The sequence below is a fragment of the Magallana gigas genome, chromosome 6 (assembly GCF_963853765.1).
Source record: "Magallana gigas chromosome 6, xbMagGiga1.1, whole genome shotgun sequence".
Lineage (NCBI taxonomy): Eukaryota > Metazoa > Mollusca > Bivalvia > Ostreida > Ostreidae > Magallana > Magallana gigas.
Genome location: NC_088858.1, coordinates 52,492,148 through 52,513,031, shown reverse-complemented (window position 1 = coordinate 52,513,031; position 20,884 = coordinate 52,492,148). Strand labels below are relative to the sequence as shown.

Here is a 20,884-nt window from a genome sequence, read left to right as displayed (position 1 = left end):
CTTCAAATCTTAAACAAATGTCTACAAAACTACACAGAGCTACACTTATGTTTATAATGCATACGTTCAGGAAAAAGGTAGGACCTTGACCTGGCCTTTATGCTAAAACAAAAAGGTCAAATTTGATTAAACTTTTCTCTTTTAAACACTTTTATCTTGATTTTAGTCATCATTACTCATTCGTTGTTTATCTATGACCTCACTTAAATGACAGAATTCCCGCAATTTTGCAAAAAGTTAAAAATAATGTCTTTTTTCTTTATATTTTGCAATCGAAAGTATAGAGCGCAGGTCTGCTCAAGTACGATTTTAACGTATGTTTTTCTTCTTACAATTACACATCATACTAAAAGATGGTACTTGAGCAAGCCTGCACTCGATGTTTCCCAGTCGAAAAACCACCGAAAAACACCCATACTTTGCTACAAAACTTTATTTTATCAAAATAAGACAATTTTCATGACGTCATTTCTACGCTATGAAGTCACTGTGATGATTACCTTTCACACACTTATTTTCAATATGTTCTCAACAATATACCACCTTATTTTTAAAGTTCTTCAAAAAACTTATATTTTGGGGGCAAAAAAGCATAATACCGCACATAGTCATTTCATGAATTTCTTATTAAAAGAAGTATGTTTGATAACAAGAAGACTCCTTCCTTAATAGGATCTATCGGGTTGACGTAAGTATGGAAGTAACAATTATTACTTGATAATACGTCATCGATGGACCTGAATTTTGAGTTGACAGCCACATCAAGTTATTTATTATTTTACGCTTTGTTACTGTTTTTACAAATATATATTGCGGGTCAAATTATTGGATAGTGTCACTGAGTCTGCGTCAGTATATTACATATGATTTTCTGTGCATCAGTATTGCCAACACTGATATAACCATTTGTGAATGGTTGCTTGATGTGGACTTAGTCAAAAAGACTACTGCAACAAGAGATTAACGCCATTGTTGCCATACACGGCGCTGTTGAAGGTGTATAAAAGCATTATATTGATTGTAATGCTGCTTTAAGGAACTGAATGTTTCGTGTAAATACCCGAAACATGGTTAGTTTGATGAGCTGAAAACATGACGAATGTTAATTTTGACAGTATTTCAATTGTAAGTTGAAGGTATATTAAATATATGTTTAAGATTTATCTCTCTTAATCACACATTGTAATCATCATCTGTGTGTTTTTTATATGTCCGTTAAATTTGGTCTAATCACAAAATGCACTTAAAACATGCAAATTTTGCGAATTTAGGCTGTCATGGGCTATCAGACAACTTCTAAAAAACTTTATGAGAGCCTATGAAAGGCTGAGTAAAATCAAGAATTAATTAAAAAGTTGTTTTACTTGTTCCTGAAAGTCAGAACAAACTTATAACTAAGTATTATGAATTTACAATATAGATATAAGTATATCGTAATTCTTATTTCTAAAGCCATACTTCATAGTTGTTTCAGAATTAGCTTATATCTGCGACAACAATGTTTCAGATGTAATTAAAGAGTTGGGTCAATGGTAGGCGATTCAATATATTAAAAATACACTTGTAAAGCTAACGTTGTTCTAACCGTTTAAATCTTATAACTAAACGATTTATTCAGTATTATCAACTTTGGAAAATGCATAATAGACGAACACATACATCAAACCAGTGCGTGTAATTTATGGTATCTATATTGATTTCATTCATATTCACAATAAAATCAAAACACTTAGTCAAACATACAGTACGCTTTTCGTGGACATATCTGACACATTTTGCAGACCAAAAAATAGTTTAAAAATAAAGAAGTCTTGAAAAACAGTGGATATCACGTCTTGTACAACAAGTAACAAACAATTCTTCAAACTGTGATATGAAGATAAAATACACATTACATGCTTACAATCATTGCAAAAAAAGTTTCTGAATTAAAATAAAATTTATTTAAATACTTTCTATAAAAACAAAAAGATACTTTGTTTAACATTAAAGAAAATGGGGTTTTTCCTCTGATGTTTTATAAACAACTTTTATAGTCGTCTTGTTTTATCTTTATAACGTCTTCGAACTACTTATTCTTAAAATCAAAGACACTACTTGGACTCAATATTGTCATATTGTGACAGTCACATTACTTTACACCATAATTCAATAAATTTTACAGGTACATTGATAAATATTTTTATTTTAATCCGAATTTAATATTTTCTAGAAATACCCCATTAGAATAAGCGCTTAAAGTTTAACTAAAACCACCATTGCTGAAAATAAAAGATTCATTTGAGTGAATGTATCTAGCCAATAGATACTTTTAATAAGCAACATTTTTCAGGGTCGCTTGGTGTTCTCTACAAATGGTCTCTTCACAAGACACAGAAATTATTATTTGTGGCAATTTCTTACCTAAACTTTTCTAAAACTTTTTTTGCATAATGTAAGTCAGTGATTTTCTTTTCTTTGCCAGTTTTATTTTTAGGCTACATGTTTTTCTATCCCCCTTTGAAATATGAACTAATCTATTTTTATACATTTTCCCAAAACGGATATAGAGTGTTAAAGTCAAAACGTTATTAGACATAAACAATCATAAATATACTAGTCTTACTTGACAGGCAGTTTAAGCACATTAATTGTTCATTTTTATTAATAATATGCATTTGTTAAAGACATAAAATAATCTATCTTTAGATTTGGTAAGGTCATTCAAAAACAGGTACCCTGAATGGTTCTGTTACTTAAGAATTTCGCAATTATACCTACTAAAATAATGAATGTTAAAATGATCAGTACACACCGTTTTCAGAAATTTCATCTTTTTCATTGACAATGGACAAAGTAACGAGACGCGTGTATCTGCGTGTCAATCTGTCAATCTTCTCATGATTTCCTTATCTTAGTATGATTTCATCCAAAATTTCAAAAACATTTTTTTATAAAATATTCATTGACCTGTCTACTTAAGGACAAAATGTAGAACTATATAAGAAGAACGCCACTACTATATTCACAAAATTTCTTCGAAAAGTCTTTAGAGGCAGCAGAAACTCCAGAGGTAGGTTCGACTTAGGCAATATAAAGAAAATGTTAATTTCTGATTATTTTCTTTTCAAACTTAAAATTTTGAAAAAAATCGCAAAGAAATTGTTACGAACAAAACTCACAAATGAAATACTTCTCAATTAAATGAATGCATGTGTCTATTCTTTAACGTATAGATAATAATATATATCACAGATGCTGAGATTAGTTGCTCTTGCCTGTTTTGTGATCAGCGTTGCCGCTGACGGAGATAGTGACTACAGTAACAACGATTACTATCCTCACTGGCATGGTGGAGTTTGGAAATTCGATGGGGAAGGAGCCGACTTTAGTGGCATCTCTGTCGGCGGTGGAATTGGTGGAGGCATTGGTGGTATTTCAGTAGGAAGTGGATTTGGTGGAGGAGCTAGCGGTATTTCTGTTGGAAGTGGATTTGGTGGTGTTTCTTTCGGAACCGGCTTAGGAGGAGGTGTTTTGGGTGGACTCAACACAGGTTTATTTGGAATTGGTGGTGGTTCAGCTGCCTCCTCTGCAGCTGCCGCTGGTGGCGCTGCCGCCGCCGCCGCTGCTGCCGCTGCTGGACGTAATGCTGCCGCTGCTGCTGCTGCTGCCGCTGGACAAAATGCCGCTGCAGCGGCCGCTGCTGCTTCATCCGGATTTGGTTACCCATGGTTTTACAATTCTTTCCCATACTCTAGCCAGTACTCTTTTTTCCCATCCAGTTATTCCGTTTTCCCTTCATATTACCCATCAGTGTCCTACGGTTTCCCTTCATATTATTACGGATCTTACCAACCTTTTGGATTCGGTGGATCTGCTGCCGCTAGCGCTGCCGCCGCCGCTGGACTTTCTGCTGCCTCAGCTGGAGCCTCCGCTGGAAGCTTTGGTGGACTTTTGACCGGAGGTTACGGACCTACCTATCCTAAAAAGGTATATTCAATTTGTTCGATTGGTCAATTTGATTAACTCATCAATTATAATTAAGCTGTGATATTAAATACTTTTTTAAATTTCTTACAGACCTAAATTTCTGAAAAAGGTATTAATAGTAAAACATTATTTGTTGTTGAACTAAAAAAAGATCAATAATATTTTAATTTATGTTTTTATATTAAATATAAAGTCAACAGAGAATTATTGATCTCATGTTTTTACATATCTTTAACAGGTTGATATATTTGTATTTTATTATTTGTAGGTATACTGAATAAGAAAGAAGACAAAGTATACACAATGTAAATAATTGGTTATATCAGTATTCATAATTAAATTGTATATCATTAAATCACAAATACAGTATTAAGTGTCTTCTATATCCAATTTCATAACAGTTGTTTTAAGAAATGGCTGATTTTTTACAGTATATGTTCTTACATATACTATTATGGTTTAAACTTTCAACACCAGTAATAATCAAACTAAATTTTGTGTCATTGCACAAAAATCGGGGAGACAGAGAGAAGGTAGAGAAGAAGAGATAGATATATAGAGAGAAAGAGAGAGAGAGTGCAGTCTGTTTTTGCAATACTTTTTGAATGATTTGAAAGAATCGACAGTCACATTCATAGTGGAAGAATAATACGACTAAGTTATAAAAATCATTTCATAATTTCAATTCACTGTCAAAACGCATTTGCCGTCGAAAAAATTGATACAAAACTAGAAGGTGTAAAGATATCTTTAATTAAGTTTCAAAAGAGGTTAAGCTATCAATATAAGGCAAATATGAGAGAGAGAGAGAGAGAGAGAGAGAGAGAGAGAGAGAGAGAGAGAGAGAGAGCATTTGAAGAGATCGGTGTATCTCTGTGTGGCTTTTCATTTACTTGTAGAAGTTTTGAGTTTAAATACTCGAAATAGGTTATAAAGAATATACATTTAATATTTATATGCAGATACTAGAAACAATCAAACACAAGATATTCTCTTGAATGCAATGATGTAATGTTACAAAAATACGAGGGAATGCAACTACATTATCTTTGTCGTAGAAGATTAGGAAAATATTGAAAAAAAACTTCCTGTGAGTCATTTATATCATTTTCCATAGAATAATTTTAAAAAACAATTATTTCTACTGAAACATAGTAGAAATAATCCATGATTTCCTGTGTGCTACAATAAGGAAGTCAAAAGGGAATATTTGCAGAAAGATATGTTTCTATACTTAAAAAGTGTTATTTATAACGAAAGATAGAGATTTGATCAGGTGCCTAGAAAAAGTAAGCAACCCTTGCCGATTGGTCGCACCCGAAGTGTGCTTGTTGTCAAGATCATGAAAAACGCAAGAAACCGTCGTCAGTCCGGTGTATAAATAATGTTATAAGAAGTATAAAAAACGTCAGTCAACATTTGTAATAATAAAACGTTGTACTTGCTGACAAGGTCATTCTGTTGACCATAGAACGTGCGTAGAGCTGATTTTGATTGAGGTGTTGGTGCATTTGATAGCGTTGACCGATTTGGACGCGGTAGCTCCGGGTTTGAGTCTGGTCTGTCGCTATCGTGGTAGCATTGTATCCTGGTTAACTATGTAACTATACTTTACTAGTGCACTTTCTCCACCCAGGAGTTAAACTGGGTCTCTGGCTCATGAGACGAGCTGGTTTTGTGAATAAAAAGTATTAGCGCCGTAATTTGTCTGCTCTAATTGTATGCTATCCAGGGAGTAGAGAATGCTATGAATTGTATCGGTCTCGCCAGGGGGTAATATGTAGAAGTCGTGCGAGACAGTTTACTTTGCAAACAATATCATAAATCCCTACCTTTACCTTTCTCGATATTCTTGTTCCGAAAACTTGTTTATTAGTAGCTTGGCTCGTATTGTTCGTATATAGAGCTTGCTCTTGCATAACGAATAAGTAAAGAGACATAAACCCCATAAATCAATCTATTTAGAATTTCGAAATAAACTGACAATATTGTCTCTATTTTCTAATATCATTTTTTTCCCCTATTTTACTTTTCTTATCATAAAGATATAGTTATTGATGGCATTCTAATTACGTTTAGAAGCATTCGAAATTCAAAGGTCTGATGAAGAACCTTTTGCAAAGTTTTGAAAATATGTATCTTAAAACAGCAACAAAAAGACTTAGTACAACTTTCATTTTTAATTTCAAACAAATAAACCATTAAGAAAATCGTAAATCAAAACTAAAGTTAGAGTCTATAGGAATCTCATAAACATGATTTAAATGTCTCATAGTAAATATTTTTTCAATGTAGTTGAACTACTTCCAATATTTGTGATATCGACTCCAAGAAGATCCCTTTAAATTTTCTCTCTCTGTCTCTCTCTCTCTCTCTCTCTCTCTCTCTCTCTCTCTCTCTCTTCATCATGTGTCTCATATTAGTAGTTTTAACCTCTATGAACCACTATTAACCTTTATGAAGTGCATTTTCTGTATTAATTTTGCCACGGGAAGTAAGTTTTTCAGAGTGACTTGAAAATATGTTCTTGCAGGTGCCAATCATAATTAACATTCAGAGCTCATTTAACACTGACATCGACATTCAGAACATGACTTATTATTTTTTACGCTGAATGTGACAATGTCAAGAAAAAATTAAAAAAGTACAACAATGCACTATAAGAAAATTTAAAATCGATAACTGCTACACATCCATAATGAATGTATCTAATTACTGTTGTTCTTTTTAAGAACATGTCAATTTGGTACTTATTCGAGACTTATTAGGAAATAATTTTGTTATCAAATCATTGTAGCATGCTTTTTTCTAAAATTTGTAAAGTATAATCGGTTTATCTGAATACTGAATTATTTGGATGAACACCACTAAATCTAAATAATGGATCAGTTGATTTTATTGGCAAATGCGTCAAAATATGCTTTTAATATTGATAAAAAGAGTCAATTCAATCAAACAGTACGATTTTTGAAACATTGTGCAAGTTTAAAAATCATATATGCAATATAAATTGTTGAATGGGTTGAATTGGAATTAACAACTGCAATTTCTTTAAAGCTACTACATGTATAAGATACAAGAATTGAACCTATTAGAATTCTAAGAAGATATATTTATAGATCAGGTCATGATCTTTTATAATGTGATGATGATAGTTACAAACAAACTTTTCAATACTTTACTTATCAATGCGCACACATCCATACAACAAATTTTTTGATCATAAAATTAGTATGTATCTTGTTTGTAGCACATAATCAAAAATGTAAATGACAGTTAAGAGATTACTTATGTATCAGTTTTGTATTAGTTTGCACCTTGCTCCGAGATTAATTGCTAGTATATTAAATGGTTCTTAATAAAGAATTCATTGAACTATACTAATAATTAGAGTTAATTTGTATCGTTTAACGACAAAATAACTGCGCTAAGATTTATTGAAATTTTACTAAATTAATGTCATTTACTGACTGAGTGGCAGAAATAATTTATTTTGCCTTAGCTAACAATTTATGCAGATTATAATTATAGATTTATTATGGTAGATCCTTACTCAGCTTTAATTGGTTAAAGTACTAATCGTTTTCATTTCAGCATTTGATTACCAAATGAAAACATTTAATTAACTCAATAGGAAAAGCTAATAAAGACTGTAACAGTATACATTTCTGTTCTATTCAATAGTTTAATTACAAATATTAAATAAAAAAAGCATGTCCTGGTCTAGAATTTTATAATTAAAAAAAAACTAAAAAGGAAATGTATGTCATAAAAACAAAAAGAAAATATGGACCGATAATGCCAGAATTATCAAGAACAATCTGCAAAAAAACCATTAATATTTCATAAGTGTGTGACATGATAATTACATCGGCTTAAGGTAATGGTGTACAGAAGTGTAAATGAATCTAAACTGCTAAAAAACTGTTAAAGACAGAAAGATCAAATCCTCCATTTCTAATTAGAAACGACCTTAATGTCACTGCAACAAGCATTTAACATTTTGAAATATATATATATAAAGTTTTGCATTATTATTAATAAGTGAAACAATCAGGCAGAAAAAAGTATTTAATCCTTATTTTTTCATAGTTAAAACTGCTCTCTTGTTCATATAGCAAAAACTAGCAGTGAAGCAAGTGAATGTGCAATTCAATACTTAATTCATTCTCTTGAATAAAACCATTTCTTTCGTACGCGTACGCGAAGTTGGCCAAATTCTCACCGATACTAACTGGTTCGTAGTTTATGTTTAACTGCATTGAAAGGTAACATAGGTATTCCGATAATTTCAAAAATAATTTATTGAATAGTGACGATAAAAATTACAGATTTGTCTGGATCCGCGCATATTCCCCCTCCCTGGAAAAAAAATTATTTCTCAGAAACCTCTGTAAAGATTTTCAGGATCTCCGCGTATAACTGCATTTTTAAAAAAATCATTGGCGATTGCGCATTCGTTAAATGCGCGTAAAATGTTAAGTCTTTTGACCTTTAACACCCACAATGTGAATATCATCGTCGTCCTTATGATTCTAATTTTTGTTTTGCAATTATGATGATTAAATAAGTTTCTTAAAATAAACTGCATAATCATGCAAAAATCAACATCATGCCTTTGCAAAAATTTACATAAAATGCATCAGTTATCAACCTTAATCAATACAAAAATGGATTTATTTGATAATTTTACATATCGTCATCATTTCTTAGATTGGGGAACCTACAATGTCTATTCACCGCGTATTTTCATAATTTCAAAAAAAAAAAAGAATATATTAATGTATTATACCAGAAATATTAGAAATATTTTTAAAACCCACTTATTTACAAACTAGAAGTATCTTTGACAAAGTTTTAAAAACTTAATTGGTTATTTGAAGTTAGCAATAATCTTTTCAAATTAAAAAGTATTAAATGTCCGTAGCCATGTAACATGATGATTATCTTGACTTTAATTAATGACGGACAGAGGGGTCAATGAACTTAATATTCTGACATTTCAATGACATGGATAACAAATTTTTTATTTGTTTTATAAAAAAAAACCTTGATGAACTAGAATGTCACGCCAAAGGGAGAGTTTAATCACTTCGGTATTAAATAGTGTCCTATAATTATGAATAATGTAAAAGCCTGGTGCACGAATCTTAATGATTTAGGTAATTAATCATTTACCTTTATTGTTTAATTATGTTCTGTTCATTTAGCATCAATCACAAGTAAAGAAAATGAACATGCATTTCATAACAATGGTTGTTTCATTCGAAGAACGAGTTTAGCCCTAGACGTATTTTAGAGATGAAAATATGTTTTAGAAAAGAAAGCAAGGTTATGCAATTTTTTCTGCAAATCTGTATTAACGTTCACTTGTAATAAATAAAATCAAAATAACCGCTGCTTTAAAAGCAAGTGAAAGTATAAAGTGAAACAATCATATCATTGTTAAGTAAAAGCAACATATATGAAATAAAATCAGTCTTTTTTAACAATTACTTTTAATTGTTTTTTTTTCTCTTTAAAAGAAGAAAATGAAATCAATTCTGTAAAGCTCGAGTATTGACAGATTTTCAGTTAAGTTAAAACCAGCATGGTTATATGCCAATACACAGTAATTAGTTTTATTATGTCAAACTTAAAAGATTATCAGAATAAAACACAAAAATTATTATAGGTGTAGAAATCGGAATTTGAAAGGTTACCTATTTTAAGCTTTAAAACTAAATGATTGGGTTCAAATGAGTTTTTGAAAAGCGTTTTCTTAACTGAAAATCCACAATGATCTTACATAAAATATGCTCATTTCACTTGTCAATCATCATATTATTTCCTTGAATCATTATAGATTCTTTTCTAATTATCTTGCGATCTTAATAAAAAAATATTCTTGACCTTCCTTCTACGTAACTGGTAAATTGACTATATAAGGGGCTGGCGACTGTCAAAACAACACTGCTTATCGTCAACAGTGAGAGCAACAACTTCCAAGGTAAGTACAATTCCGTAATAAATGTTTTTCTGCATTTATTTTTGTTACCTATTTAACATAAGAAAATATAGAATTACTGTTTGAACTCTACTTCGTTTATTTTTAATTCATCTATTCTAATCCTTATCAATATTTCTCCTAATTTAAGATGCTGAGATTTGTCGCCATTGCCTGCCTTGTACTCTATGTTGCTGCAGATAGTGATTACTCCACATACGGTGGAAGTGACTACTATCCAAAGGGAGTGTATAAATACGGTCTTGGGGGTGGCATCGGTGGAGGCATTGGTGGAATCTCAGTAGGAAATGGAATTGGTGGAGGTGTTAGCGGAATCTCTGTTGGTAGTGGATTGGGTGGCATATCTTACGGAACCGGATTAGGAGGAGGTATCTTCGGTGGACTCAACTCTGGTTTACTAGGAATTGGCGGTGGTTCAGCTGCCTCCTCCGCCGCTGCTGCTGGTGGTGCCGCTGCTGCCGCTGCTGCTGCTGCCGCTGGACGTAATGCTGCCGCCGCTGCTGCTGCCGCCGCTGGACGTAATGCTGCCGCCGCTGCTGCTGCCGCCGCTGGACGTAATGCTGCCGCTGCTGCTGCTGCAGCCGCTGGACAAAATGCCGCTGCCGCCGCCGCTGCTGCTGCGTCCTCATCTTCATTCGGCCCATGGATCTACAATTCTTTCCCATACACTAGCCAATACTCCTATTTCCCATCCGTTTTCCCTTCATATTACCCATCAGTGTCCTACGGTTTCCCTTCATATTATTACGGATCTTACCAACCTTTCGGATTTGGTGGATCTGCTGCCGCTAGCGCTGCCGCCGCCGCTGGACTTTCCGCTGCCTCTGCTGGGGCCTCCGCTGGAAGCTTTGGTGGACTTTTGACCGGAGGTTACGGACCTAGCTCTCCAAAAAAGGTATATTCAATTAGATCATTTTGATTTGTAATAAATCATCCTATTATTTGATTTAAATGTATCATTACATACTTTTTTGAATTACAGGTCTACTAAACTATCTGTGAATCCAACTGACTCACAAAATCCTGCTGCGGTTTACGACTTAAAGATGGAATATGGTTTCAATTCTTGTTTATCTTTTTTCAAATAAAACAATGCAAACTCAAGTATATATTTATTTTTTTAATATAAGGTAGATAATTGACGATATAATCCTTGCAGAAAAGTCAATCGTCCGCAACAATTAGAATTATTGCCAGCTTTTTCTAATCGAGGGAAATAGTGGGACTCTTTATGAGAAGCTTATTTTACATATAATCAGAAAGTTTAGTTTGGCAATGTTTCGCAGGTCAAAAGTACGGTCTAGTAACAATAATGCCGCTTTCATGTTACCACCAGCAGGTATTTGTACGGGTTTGAAGCTTGATGCTTCATGAATAACCATTGCCTTACATTAATAGACATCCACTTTGGATGATTTAATTATTTATATCAAAAATTAAATTGTATAAATTAATTCATGATTACTGATATTACTTATTGTCGGCTTTTTAAACCTACAGGCTACACAAACAGAAAATACTGCTCATGCACCCAGTTATTTTTTCAAACTGCAGTATACCCAAAAGGGAATCGATGTAGTTGAGATAAGTAAAAAAAATAATCACAAAAAGTTCAGTTCTGCATTTTTCCATATATTAAGAACATAGTCAACCTACATTGCGTTTTCTACAGTTATACTTAAACCATTGTTTTTAAATTCCTTCGTTACAAACAAACTCTACAAGGCCTTAAAATCAAAGACCTGAAAGATAATCCTCCAACGTGTTAAAGTTTTTAACCATAAATCTATAGTCCTGCCGGACACGTCATAACTTATGATGTCAATATTCTAAACAACGAAGATATAAGATCACTGATTATGAAAGGACCAAAATTGAGGGATCCTAGATCCTTCACCTGGCGTTGTAATTTTATATCATGAATTCTATTGAAGATTACGCCAAGCAATGGGACAAGTTTGAACAATAGGACTTTCACATTTTGTCAGAATGAGTAAAAAGTATCAGATGCATATCAAAATCTCGTAATAAACGACTGAGCTGAGGCCAAATGAAAACCAATTATCCTTCTTTTTTCAATAAAGCAGAAGTGAGAAAAGAACTAAATAGATTGCACGATCAGCATGTACTGGTCCCTGCTGACGAGACACCATGTTCTCTTTGCTTGTAAGGCACATAATTGTTGTATTTTTTAAGTACTGGGTTTCAATTCGACATGTGGTAATCTTACTAACACCCACAACAATATTCCAAAGCACGAACTACTTTAGTTTTTGGATATTTTTAATTCTCCCACCCTCCAAACAAAAAACAAGAATTTGATGTAACGTATTTATACTGGATACCAAAGCTTCACAAAAATCCTTACAGAGATATATAGCAGGTTCCGGTAAATATTCTACCGAGCATTTTTCGTAACTCTTATCTACATGTATTTTTGGGTTTTTTTTCAGTAGTGAAAAAGAAACTTCAAGAGTACTGTACAACAATATAATCAAAATGCTCTGTGAATCAGATATGAATATTGTAAAACTCTAAAGAATTATTAAAAGCCTTAAGGTCACAAAATCTTACCAAAATGAATGACATCCAAACGTACGATTTCTAAACGCTTTTTACATCCATTACCAATGACAAAATAAAATCTAGGTTTTTTATATCATCGACAGATGTTTCTTGAATAAAAATTGAACTCGTAAATTGTTATTCCTTATCAAATTATTTTGTTAAAAACTTTTTTGATTGCTCACATAAATACATGTACTATGAGGTTGATTTTAAAAGATGCTTGAATTTCTGATAGATAACATCTATGTAGTTTTTCGTGACCAGCTCTTCCAACATTCAGTCGATTTCCTATTGGCAAAAATTGTGCTCCTCTATTGGCTTACTCTTTTTTATATCCATATGAAGTGAAGCACAATTTATTCAAAAGCTTTTGCAAGGAAAGAATAAAGCACTTGCTGTTGCCTTCAACTCGACATTTAGATATATTGATGGCGATTTATTTATTAACAACAGTTACTTTCACTCTTTATCAATTCAATTCATCCAAGTGAGCTTGAAATAAAAAAAAAAACCCACATATTCTGAGACATATGTTTCATATTTAAATATTTCCTTAGAGAAAGAAGGTAATGGTAAACTAACAATAAAATTACATGATAAACGTGATAGTTTTTATAATAAACTTTTCGTATGTATGTAGCAACATGTCATCATCACCTGCTAATGGGTTTTATATACCTCAGCTTATTTGTTATGCAAGATCATGCTCTACATACAGACAGTTTCTTAAACGGGACATGCTACTTACAAACAAGTTGTTGGAACAAGAATATCAAGAACCTCGATTAAAATCATCTTTACGCAAGGCAGCTGATCCTACCTCTATCTTTTTCGAGGTCCATGTTGTTCATTCAATGGTTGATACAGTGACCTTGTCAGCAAGTACAGTCTTTCATCAAAAAAACATGCTGACTGACGTTTTTCATATATGTCAGACCATTGTTCATATATCGGGCTGACTGCAGTCTCTTCCGTTTTCTATGATCTTGATAATGAGCACACGGCGGGTATGAGCAGTCGGCAGGGATGCTTACCCCTCTTAAGTAATTAATACGGATAGCGAAGTTTATCATTTCCAACTCATAGTGGTGGTTTATTTCTAAATAGTATTCATATTCTAAATCAACTTAATATTTTCATTTTACTGCGAGTACTCAAATCACTTCTTACCACTGAAAAACAATAATGGATAAAGGAAAAGGAAACAAGACACACAACGATCTATACGTTGTGTTGCGGAGGCCGAGTACAGATCAGGTACGCATGCTTTCATTTGTATTGTGACGTCATCTTTTTGCTTGGTTGACGCCATGGCTTGATAGTTTCAACTGCAGATATTCAGCTTAATTTTTTGAAAATAGCTCGTTTGAAGCGTAAAATTGATATTATATTGTGGAACATAAATGTCTCAAAGTATAAGCTATATTTGGGCTCGGGTCGAAAACATGAAGAGGGCTCAGCAAGCCTAGCCCTTCTGTCATGTTTTCTTAACCCGCCTAAATATAGCTTAATTCATATATTTCTTATATATCTCATATATTTTAGCTTATCAATTTTATTCTTATATGCTTTGGTAATTAAGTCCGATAAAAGCGTATGATTATAGCGATTTAGCTTATCAATTATAGTGTTGTATATTTAGATAATTAAATCCTCTATTAGCGACTCATTTCAGCATTTTAGCTTATAAATCATATTGTTATAAACAAAGAGTTATTAAATAAGGTCAGTTGGTAAGGAAATATTTACTTACTGATATCGCTCTTTGTTGGTTTTTTAAACTTTCATCATGGACAAATTAAGCAGACTATGGCTTGATTTTTGTCAATGTTAATGTCAATGTTAAATGAGCTCTGAATGTTTATAATAATAGCACCTGCAAAAACTCATCTCTAAATCACTGTCAAATAATAATTCACATGATAAACAAATTGCAAAAATGAGAGACTTAGGTGGTGGACACGCATTGGCGGATCCAGGTCATGGATAGTCTCGATTAAAATATATACTTCCAATGAAATAATAATGAATTATTACGTAAAGAGTAAATAAATTTACTGTAAGCCTATTTAGAGAATACATTGAATTAAGATTTGACAAAAGTTGAATAAATACAATGAGTTAATTCGTTTCTTTAGTGGACGATTTTAGTTTTGATATACATTCGCTTGCGGAGCACGACCTCTGGTGAGAGAAAGGGATAGGACTTTCCAGAACTGGGTAATTAAGAACGCGGATTGACTTATTAACGAAAAGTTTAGGATGTGTTCATCATGAATCGCGGGCAGATACTTTGGTTTAAAAATGATGTATGCATAAAACGGGATTAACGGGGATGCCCCACCCCTTCTTGACTGCTTTTCAAAACAGTCTTTTATCTGGAATTCTTATTTGGGACAGTAATAGAAATTATATTGAAAATCGACCTAAAAATCCAAATTTAAGAAGACGGTGCATTTTATCAAAAAACCGACTTGAAAAATTTTCCGATCGGGTTCGGTATTTTTGTACTACTCATGAATGTATAAACTTTCAGAAAATTACAAAGTTTTCCATGAAATAAATCTATTTTTTTTAATAAAGTAACCTATCACATATTTATATCGCAACGTGTTACGGGGTTCAGCCTTCTATAGTATAACGCATGCGTATTTACTGTAAACAAAACACATGCAGGGCACGCGAAGATTCTCCTGGACATGTTTGTTGCTAAAAATATCTCTTTTCTACTTCTCCCAGGTAATAATTGTTCAAAGTTTTTAAAAATAACCACAATTATTTTTGAAAGCATGTATTTTTCGTGTTTATCATTGGAGTTGCTGCAACCTAAGTTCATTTTTGTAAATGAGGCCTCTTGCGGGTTTTTTTGACATATGTATGTTTGTTCATTTCAAAATGAACCAACATTGGTAAATCATTAATAAATTATCGAGAAAGTGATGATGTGTTTCGTTTAGAGAGTCCTTTTAACCTCGTTTATCATGATGACCATTGTCGGATGAAGATCTTGTAGTTTTCAGCACGTGTCAATTACTGTCAAACTTCACGTGGTACAAATAAACGATATAAGGTTATTCCGGTTTGTACGACCCTTGAATTTCCGGAAGCTCATTATTACATTAATTAGGTATATGAAAGGGATTTTTATGAATTTCAGCTATTACAATCAACGTTATTTCTTATCCCCTAACGATACAATAGGTAAATCTGAAGTTAGTCACACATGTGTTTTCAGCTGCACTGTCTCTTTAAAGCTGCTTGGTCCGATTTTATATCGAATTTAATGCACGCTTTTAAACGATGGTTATGGTAAGTATATCTATAATAGAAGACATTGCAGTAGTTTTCCCAGTCAATTAAGCCAAATTTAAATGAAGAAAAATGCGTACAAAATTTGCTAACAAAACAAACGACATAAAAGGGTACCGCGTTATTTCGCCTCATGTTAAAGTTCACCCCTGATGACGAGACGGGTATGGATGTATTACGACTTTGACATCGCTTTAAATAAAGGTCGAAATGATCAGACAAATTGCAAATAAACATGTGTACGTTTTCTTCGGTAAAAATTAAGTTTGCTTTCTTTACAATCGATGCATAGCATGCGGGTTGAATAACCTCAATTATTCGGGGGACCAAACCAAAAGGTTTCCTTTTCTAAACATTCCAGTGATGCATTTTGGTTTGTTTTTTCGTTTTCCCAGAAAGAAATTATTTTTATTTACTTTGAATATTTCTAACTTTGAAAGGAGACTGATTCTGCTGGTGTAAATAGGAGAAAGTCCATAACTTTCAAAGATAAATGGTTTGTATAGAAAAACATTTGATACTGTAATAACAAAAAAATCGGACCGAGCAGCTTTAAAGATGGATACACTAAATACCCATTCACTGGTTTGTAATAAATACAATAAAAAAGGTTTATTTTTTCAATCAGCAACAACAAACAGGATTAAAGTCCCATACATGTATATCTTATTTATTTCAGTTTAGTTTTTTTATCCCTGCCCGCTCATCTAAATGTCCAACACTTCTGTATGTTTTTATTTTAATTCTAAAGAAACAAATAAGGAAAAAATCGGACAAAGTATATATAATAATAAACAAAAAATTATGGTTCAACATAAGCATAACATCATAATATATGTAATGTGTAAATCTCCGCGCTTGCACGGGGTATTATCTAGAATAAGTCTAATTAAGTGAGTCGTAATTTTACTTTATTTGGTTAGTAAAAGCTTATTGAAAAGGTCTTGACATATTCTTAATTGACTTTGTACAACTTTCGGTTTATTAGGAATAGAGTATTTTATGATTTTAGGACAAAAGTGACATATATTATTAAGAGAGGAACTTTTATTAAACTTCGATTGTGTATGTAGTAAAATGATTTTACAAAGCAATACAATTCTGCAATCAATGTTCTATGTAATTTTTTGAGATCTAGTATGCTATGGGATCTTTGAAAAACCTTAACTGTCACATTTTTACTTTATTCTTACTTAAAGTTGAGATTTTTTGCCCACGTCAAATTCAAAAAAGAAACCTGTAATATTGTTTCATTCATTTTTTTGGGCATTATTAAAACTACTGTTTAAATTTCCTCAATCCTTAATACACTGGCTGCAATACAGAATTCTCAAGAAGATATTTCTTACAAAGTTAAACTATATATCATTAAGTATTATTTCTAAAACATTTAAATGTTGTTCCTTTTCAGAATTTGTTAATTCAGCGTTTATATACGACTTGATTTGAAATGATACAACAATTATTGTAAAATATATTATAGCATACATATTTATCGATATTCTTGGCTTAATGTTAGTAATGTTTTCTTGATTTATCGCCACTAGATATGCATTTCAAAAGAACATGTTTTAAAGTATTCATTTTTTATTGATGAAGCAAATTTAATAATTCTATTGGCTGTTGCAGCATTTTTCGTAAATAAATAAGACGAAATTTATATTATCTACATAACATTAAAAACTCTTTAAAATTTTCAATATTTGCAAAACAAAATACAAAGGTAATATTTTGAAAGATAATGAAGTGTAAAATAGATAGAGATGAATATTCTCGAAATATATTTATAAGCTAAGTAATTGTGATATGACATGATAATGATAAATGCAAAAACTTTTGTTCCTTTCATTTATTTATGCACATCACTTCAACAAAATTATTTAAAACTTCAAAAAGGAACGTGTTATTATTCATGAAATTTAGAAAACAGTGCATTAGACAAATGAAACGAAGTACAAATTCAAAGAAGAGCAAAACGGACCCCTAGAAAGATAGAGGTAGTATCAGGTGCCTTGGAGTAGTGGGCATCCTCTGCTGACCAGTCGCACCCGCCGTGTGCTCATTGTCACAAATGAGCAATTATCGAGGTAAATGTCAAAATCGGGAAAATGTCATAAAAGGGAAAAAACGAAACGTTGATGATTTGGTTTGCTTGTGATGGTCAAAATACAAACCTTGAACAAACACGGATCTCCATTACATTGGAGGTAGCTATAGGATCAGGTGCCTAAGAGGAGTGAGCATCCTCTGTTGACCGGTCACATCCGCCGTGTGCTCTTTGTCGTAAGGCTCCATTTTTAGAAAAAAGTTTGCACCGAGGGTAATTATTTTGAACCAGTATATTAAATGGTTCCTGACAAAAGCTTCATGATAAATACACTATTAATTAAAGGCAATCTGTGTCCTTTAGCAACAAATGATATGCTTTTAGATTTATTGACATTTAATAAAAAGGAATGTCATTTACTGACGAAATGGAAGTATTAATAAATTAATTAACTCAAAAATATGGCTCTGTTAACGATTTGTGAAAACAAAATCTTATACTCTCATCTCTTTGAAAACGTTTTCAACTTAAACCAATTGTCGTAGTCCTCCTTAGTAACCGTGAGCAGAACATCTGTAAAACATTATTTATAATGTGGCACTATTGTTAATTATCAAATAATCAGGAGTTATATATTCGTGTCGGTCTAATGACAATCAATGAGAGGGACTCAATGGTCACGCCGAAGTAAAATAATATGTTACCGATACGGACGCCAAAATCCGATAAAAACGTCTGTCACATCACGTCAAGACGAGGCAAAGGCTAAGAAGCAATTCAAACTTTTTGGGATGTAAGCGCTGTCCAGTCGATCAACACACATTTTTGACAAAGTGAAGGAAAAGAAAGATTTTCAGCCCAGAATAGTTGTTGTCTGTTCAAAGCGAGGTGCAATAAATTTATCAGTTAGTACACTTTATATGCTAAAATATCAACAAGTAAACTTCCTTCTAAAAAATAATGCAGATTAATCATTGTTTGCAAATCAATATCAACATTTTTAGGCCGAAAATCTAGAATATTAAATTTACAGGATATTTTCATCATATCAACAACAAGATTGTTTAATGCCGGACGTTTAAAAAAACATACGAATCTTTATTATACACAGATGGTAATTCATTGCCAAATTTCAAAAACATAACAGCGGTGATTTTTTCAAGATAGCAAAATTCTTTACAAAAGATATTAAATGTTCATTACCTTGTTGCATGATTATTACCTTGATTTTAATTAATGCCGTACAAAAGGGCCAATAAAAATAAAATGCTGACATTTCAATGACACGCAGAACGAATACTCTATTTCCAATATCAAAAAAATTGATAGAAGTAAATGTCACAACGACGAGAAATTTTAATCAGTGTATTAAGAAAAGTTTCGCATAATTATAAATAACGGAAAAGCATGAGGCATGAATATTAATAATTTTACTAATTAATCATTCATCTTTTATTGTTTTATCTGTTTGCCTGTACATTTAGCACGGACCACAAGTAAAGCAACTGAACATGCAATTCATTAAAATGCATGATTCATTTGATGCACTTGTCAAGCTCTTCAATCAATTCAATTAAACAAATGTTTTAGAATAGAGAGCAAAGTTATGAAAGCCCTGTTTACCATTTGTTTATATTAAAGAACAGCTTCAAAACTACATCGTCTAAGTTTTAACCATTTATGGAAAAAATTGAAACCATTCATAAAAAGCCTTCATGGATGATCTTATTTTTTAATATGAGCAAACATTAAAATCCTTTTTAATCTATAACTCTCATTAATATCATTTCCATTAAAACCATGCTTTTTTAACAAGAAAAAGACTAATTCAATTCTGAAGAGCTTAAGTATGGACAAATTTGATACATTAAAAATATGAAAAGAAGAAAGAAAGAAATAAAAATAAATATGTTACAATTTAGTTTAAGGTCAAGATCTAGAATGATTCCTAGCTGTCTTTTTGGTGCTAGAACCATTATGACGTCATAATTGATTTGATAAATTTTCCCCGTATTTTACGGCTTTCAAGGAATTATGTAGAAAATAAAACAGTATTTTGACATTCTATATTAAATCACGAGAAAAGTAATCACGGTACCTTAATTCAATTTGACATCATTTTAAAGAGGAGGTCAAGAGCTTGTTTAATGTCGTTTTGGGGGAGACTGTAGGCATTCTAGATATATTTCATTAGTCAAAAATGGACAAAACTCCGAGAGTTGTTACTTTTATCTTTCATATTTCATAGAAAATGGTTGTTTAAAATCTGATTTTTCATTGTGTTTACCATAAAATCTAAGCCCCGGTACACCCTATGACACAAAGCTTTTGTTATGAAGCATCATTAAAAGAATTTATATCCTGAATTTCATAAACCTGTAGGCATCTTTCATTTACTAGATCTTGAAAGATAACAAAATTTAAGAACCAAAGATTGGGAATACTTTACAAAATTGATAAAAAAAAAAAAATAAGACGCCAAATTCATTTTACATATTGTTTTTATCTTCAAAATTCAAGTTTTGATTTATGATTAGTGAGTATTAAATATAATATTAATATATGTGGTGGATTAAAGTATAAGATCCTTCATGATTCTGGCTCAGGGTCTCAATTATTTTTTAGGATCTTTTCTTACAAGTAAAAGAATTTTAAAACACACATATTCATTAATTAGCCAGTTATTATATATGTGTATTGAGTTTTGTTAAGCCAGTTCTGGAAAATTTTCAAAAATTTAAAACAAAGAAAACTTTTTGTGTTTAACTCGGGAATTCAAGACGCAATATAGCTTAAAGATTTTCAAACTAAATGAATTAAAACAAATGAAATGAACTGAATGAACTAGACAATTTTTCAAAAAGCAAGGTTTAGTTATATTTCATAATGTATTTTTTAAATATACTTATTTCACCTGTCAATCCTCACAATATTTCCGTGTATCATTGTAAATTTGCTTCGAAAATTATCTTGACAGTTCTATA

The 20,884-nt window shown here is 32.0% G+C and overlaps 1 protein-coding gene across 1 annotated transcript; it reads left to right on the top strand.

Moving 5' to 3' along the window:
* Nucleotides 1-2,991: 2,991 nt before the first annotated feature.
* LOC117688781 (uncharacterized) lies at nucleotides 2,992-11,080 on the top strand. The gene is made up of 3 exons (XM_066088305.1): nucleotides 2,992-3,052; nucleotides 3,235-3,969; nucleotides 10,107-11,080. Exons 2-3 carry the CDS (start codon nucleotides 3,235-3,237, stop codon nucleotides 10,893-10,895), a joined length of 1,524 nt encoding a protein of 507 aa, XP_065944377.1. The 5' UTR covers nucleotides 2,992-3,052; the 3' UTR covers nucleotides 10,896-11,080.
* The last annotated feature ends 9,804 nt before the right edge of the window (nucleotides 11,081-20,884 follow it).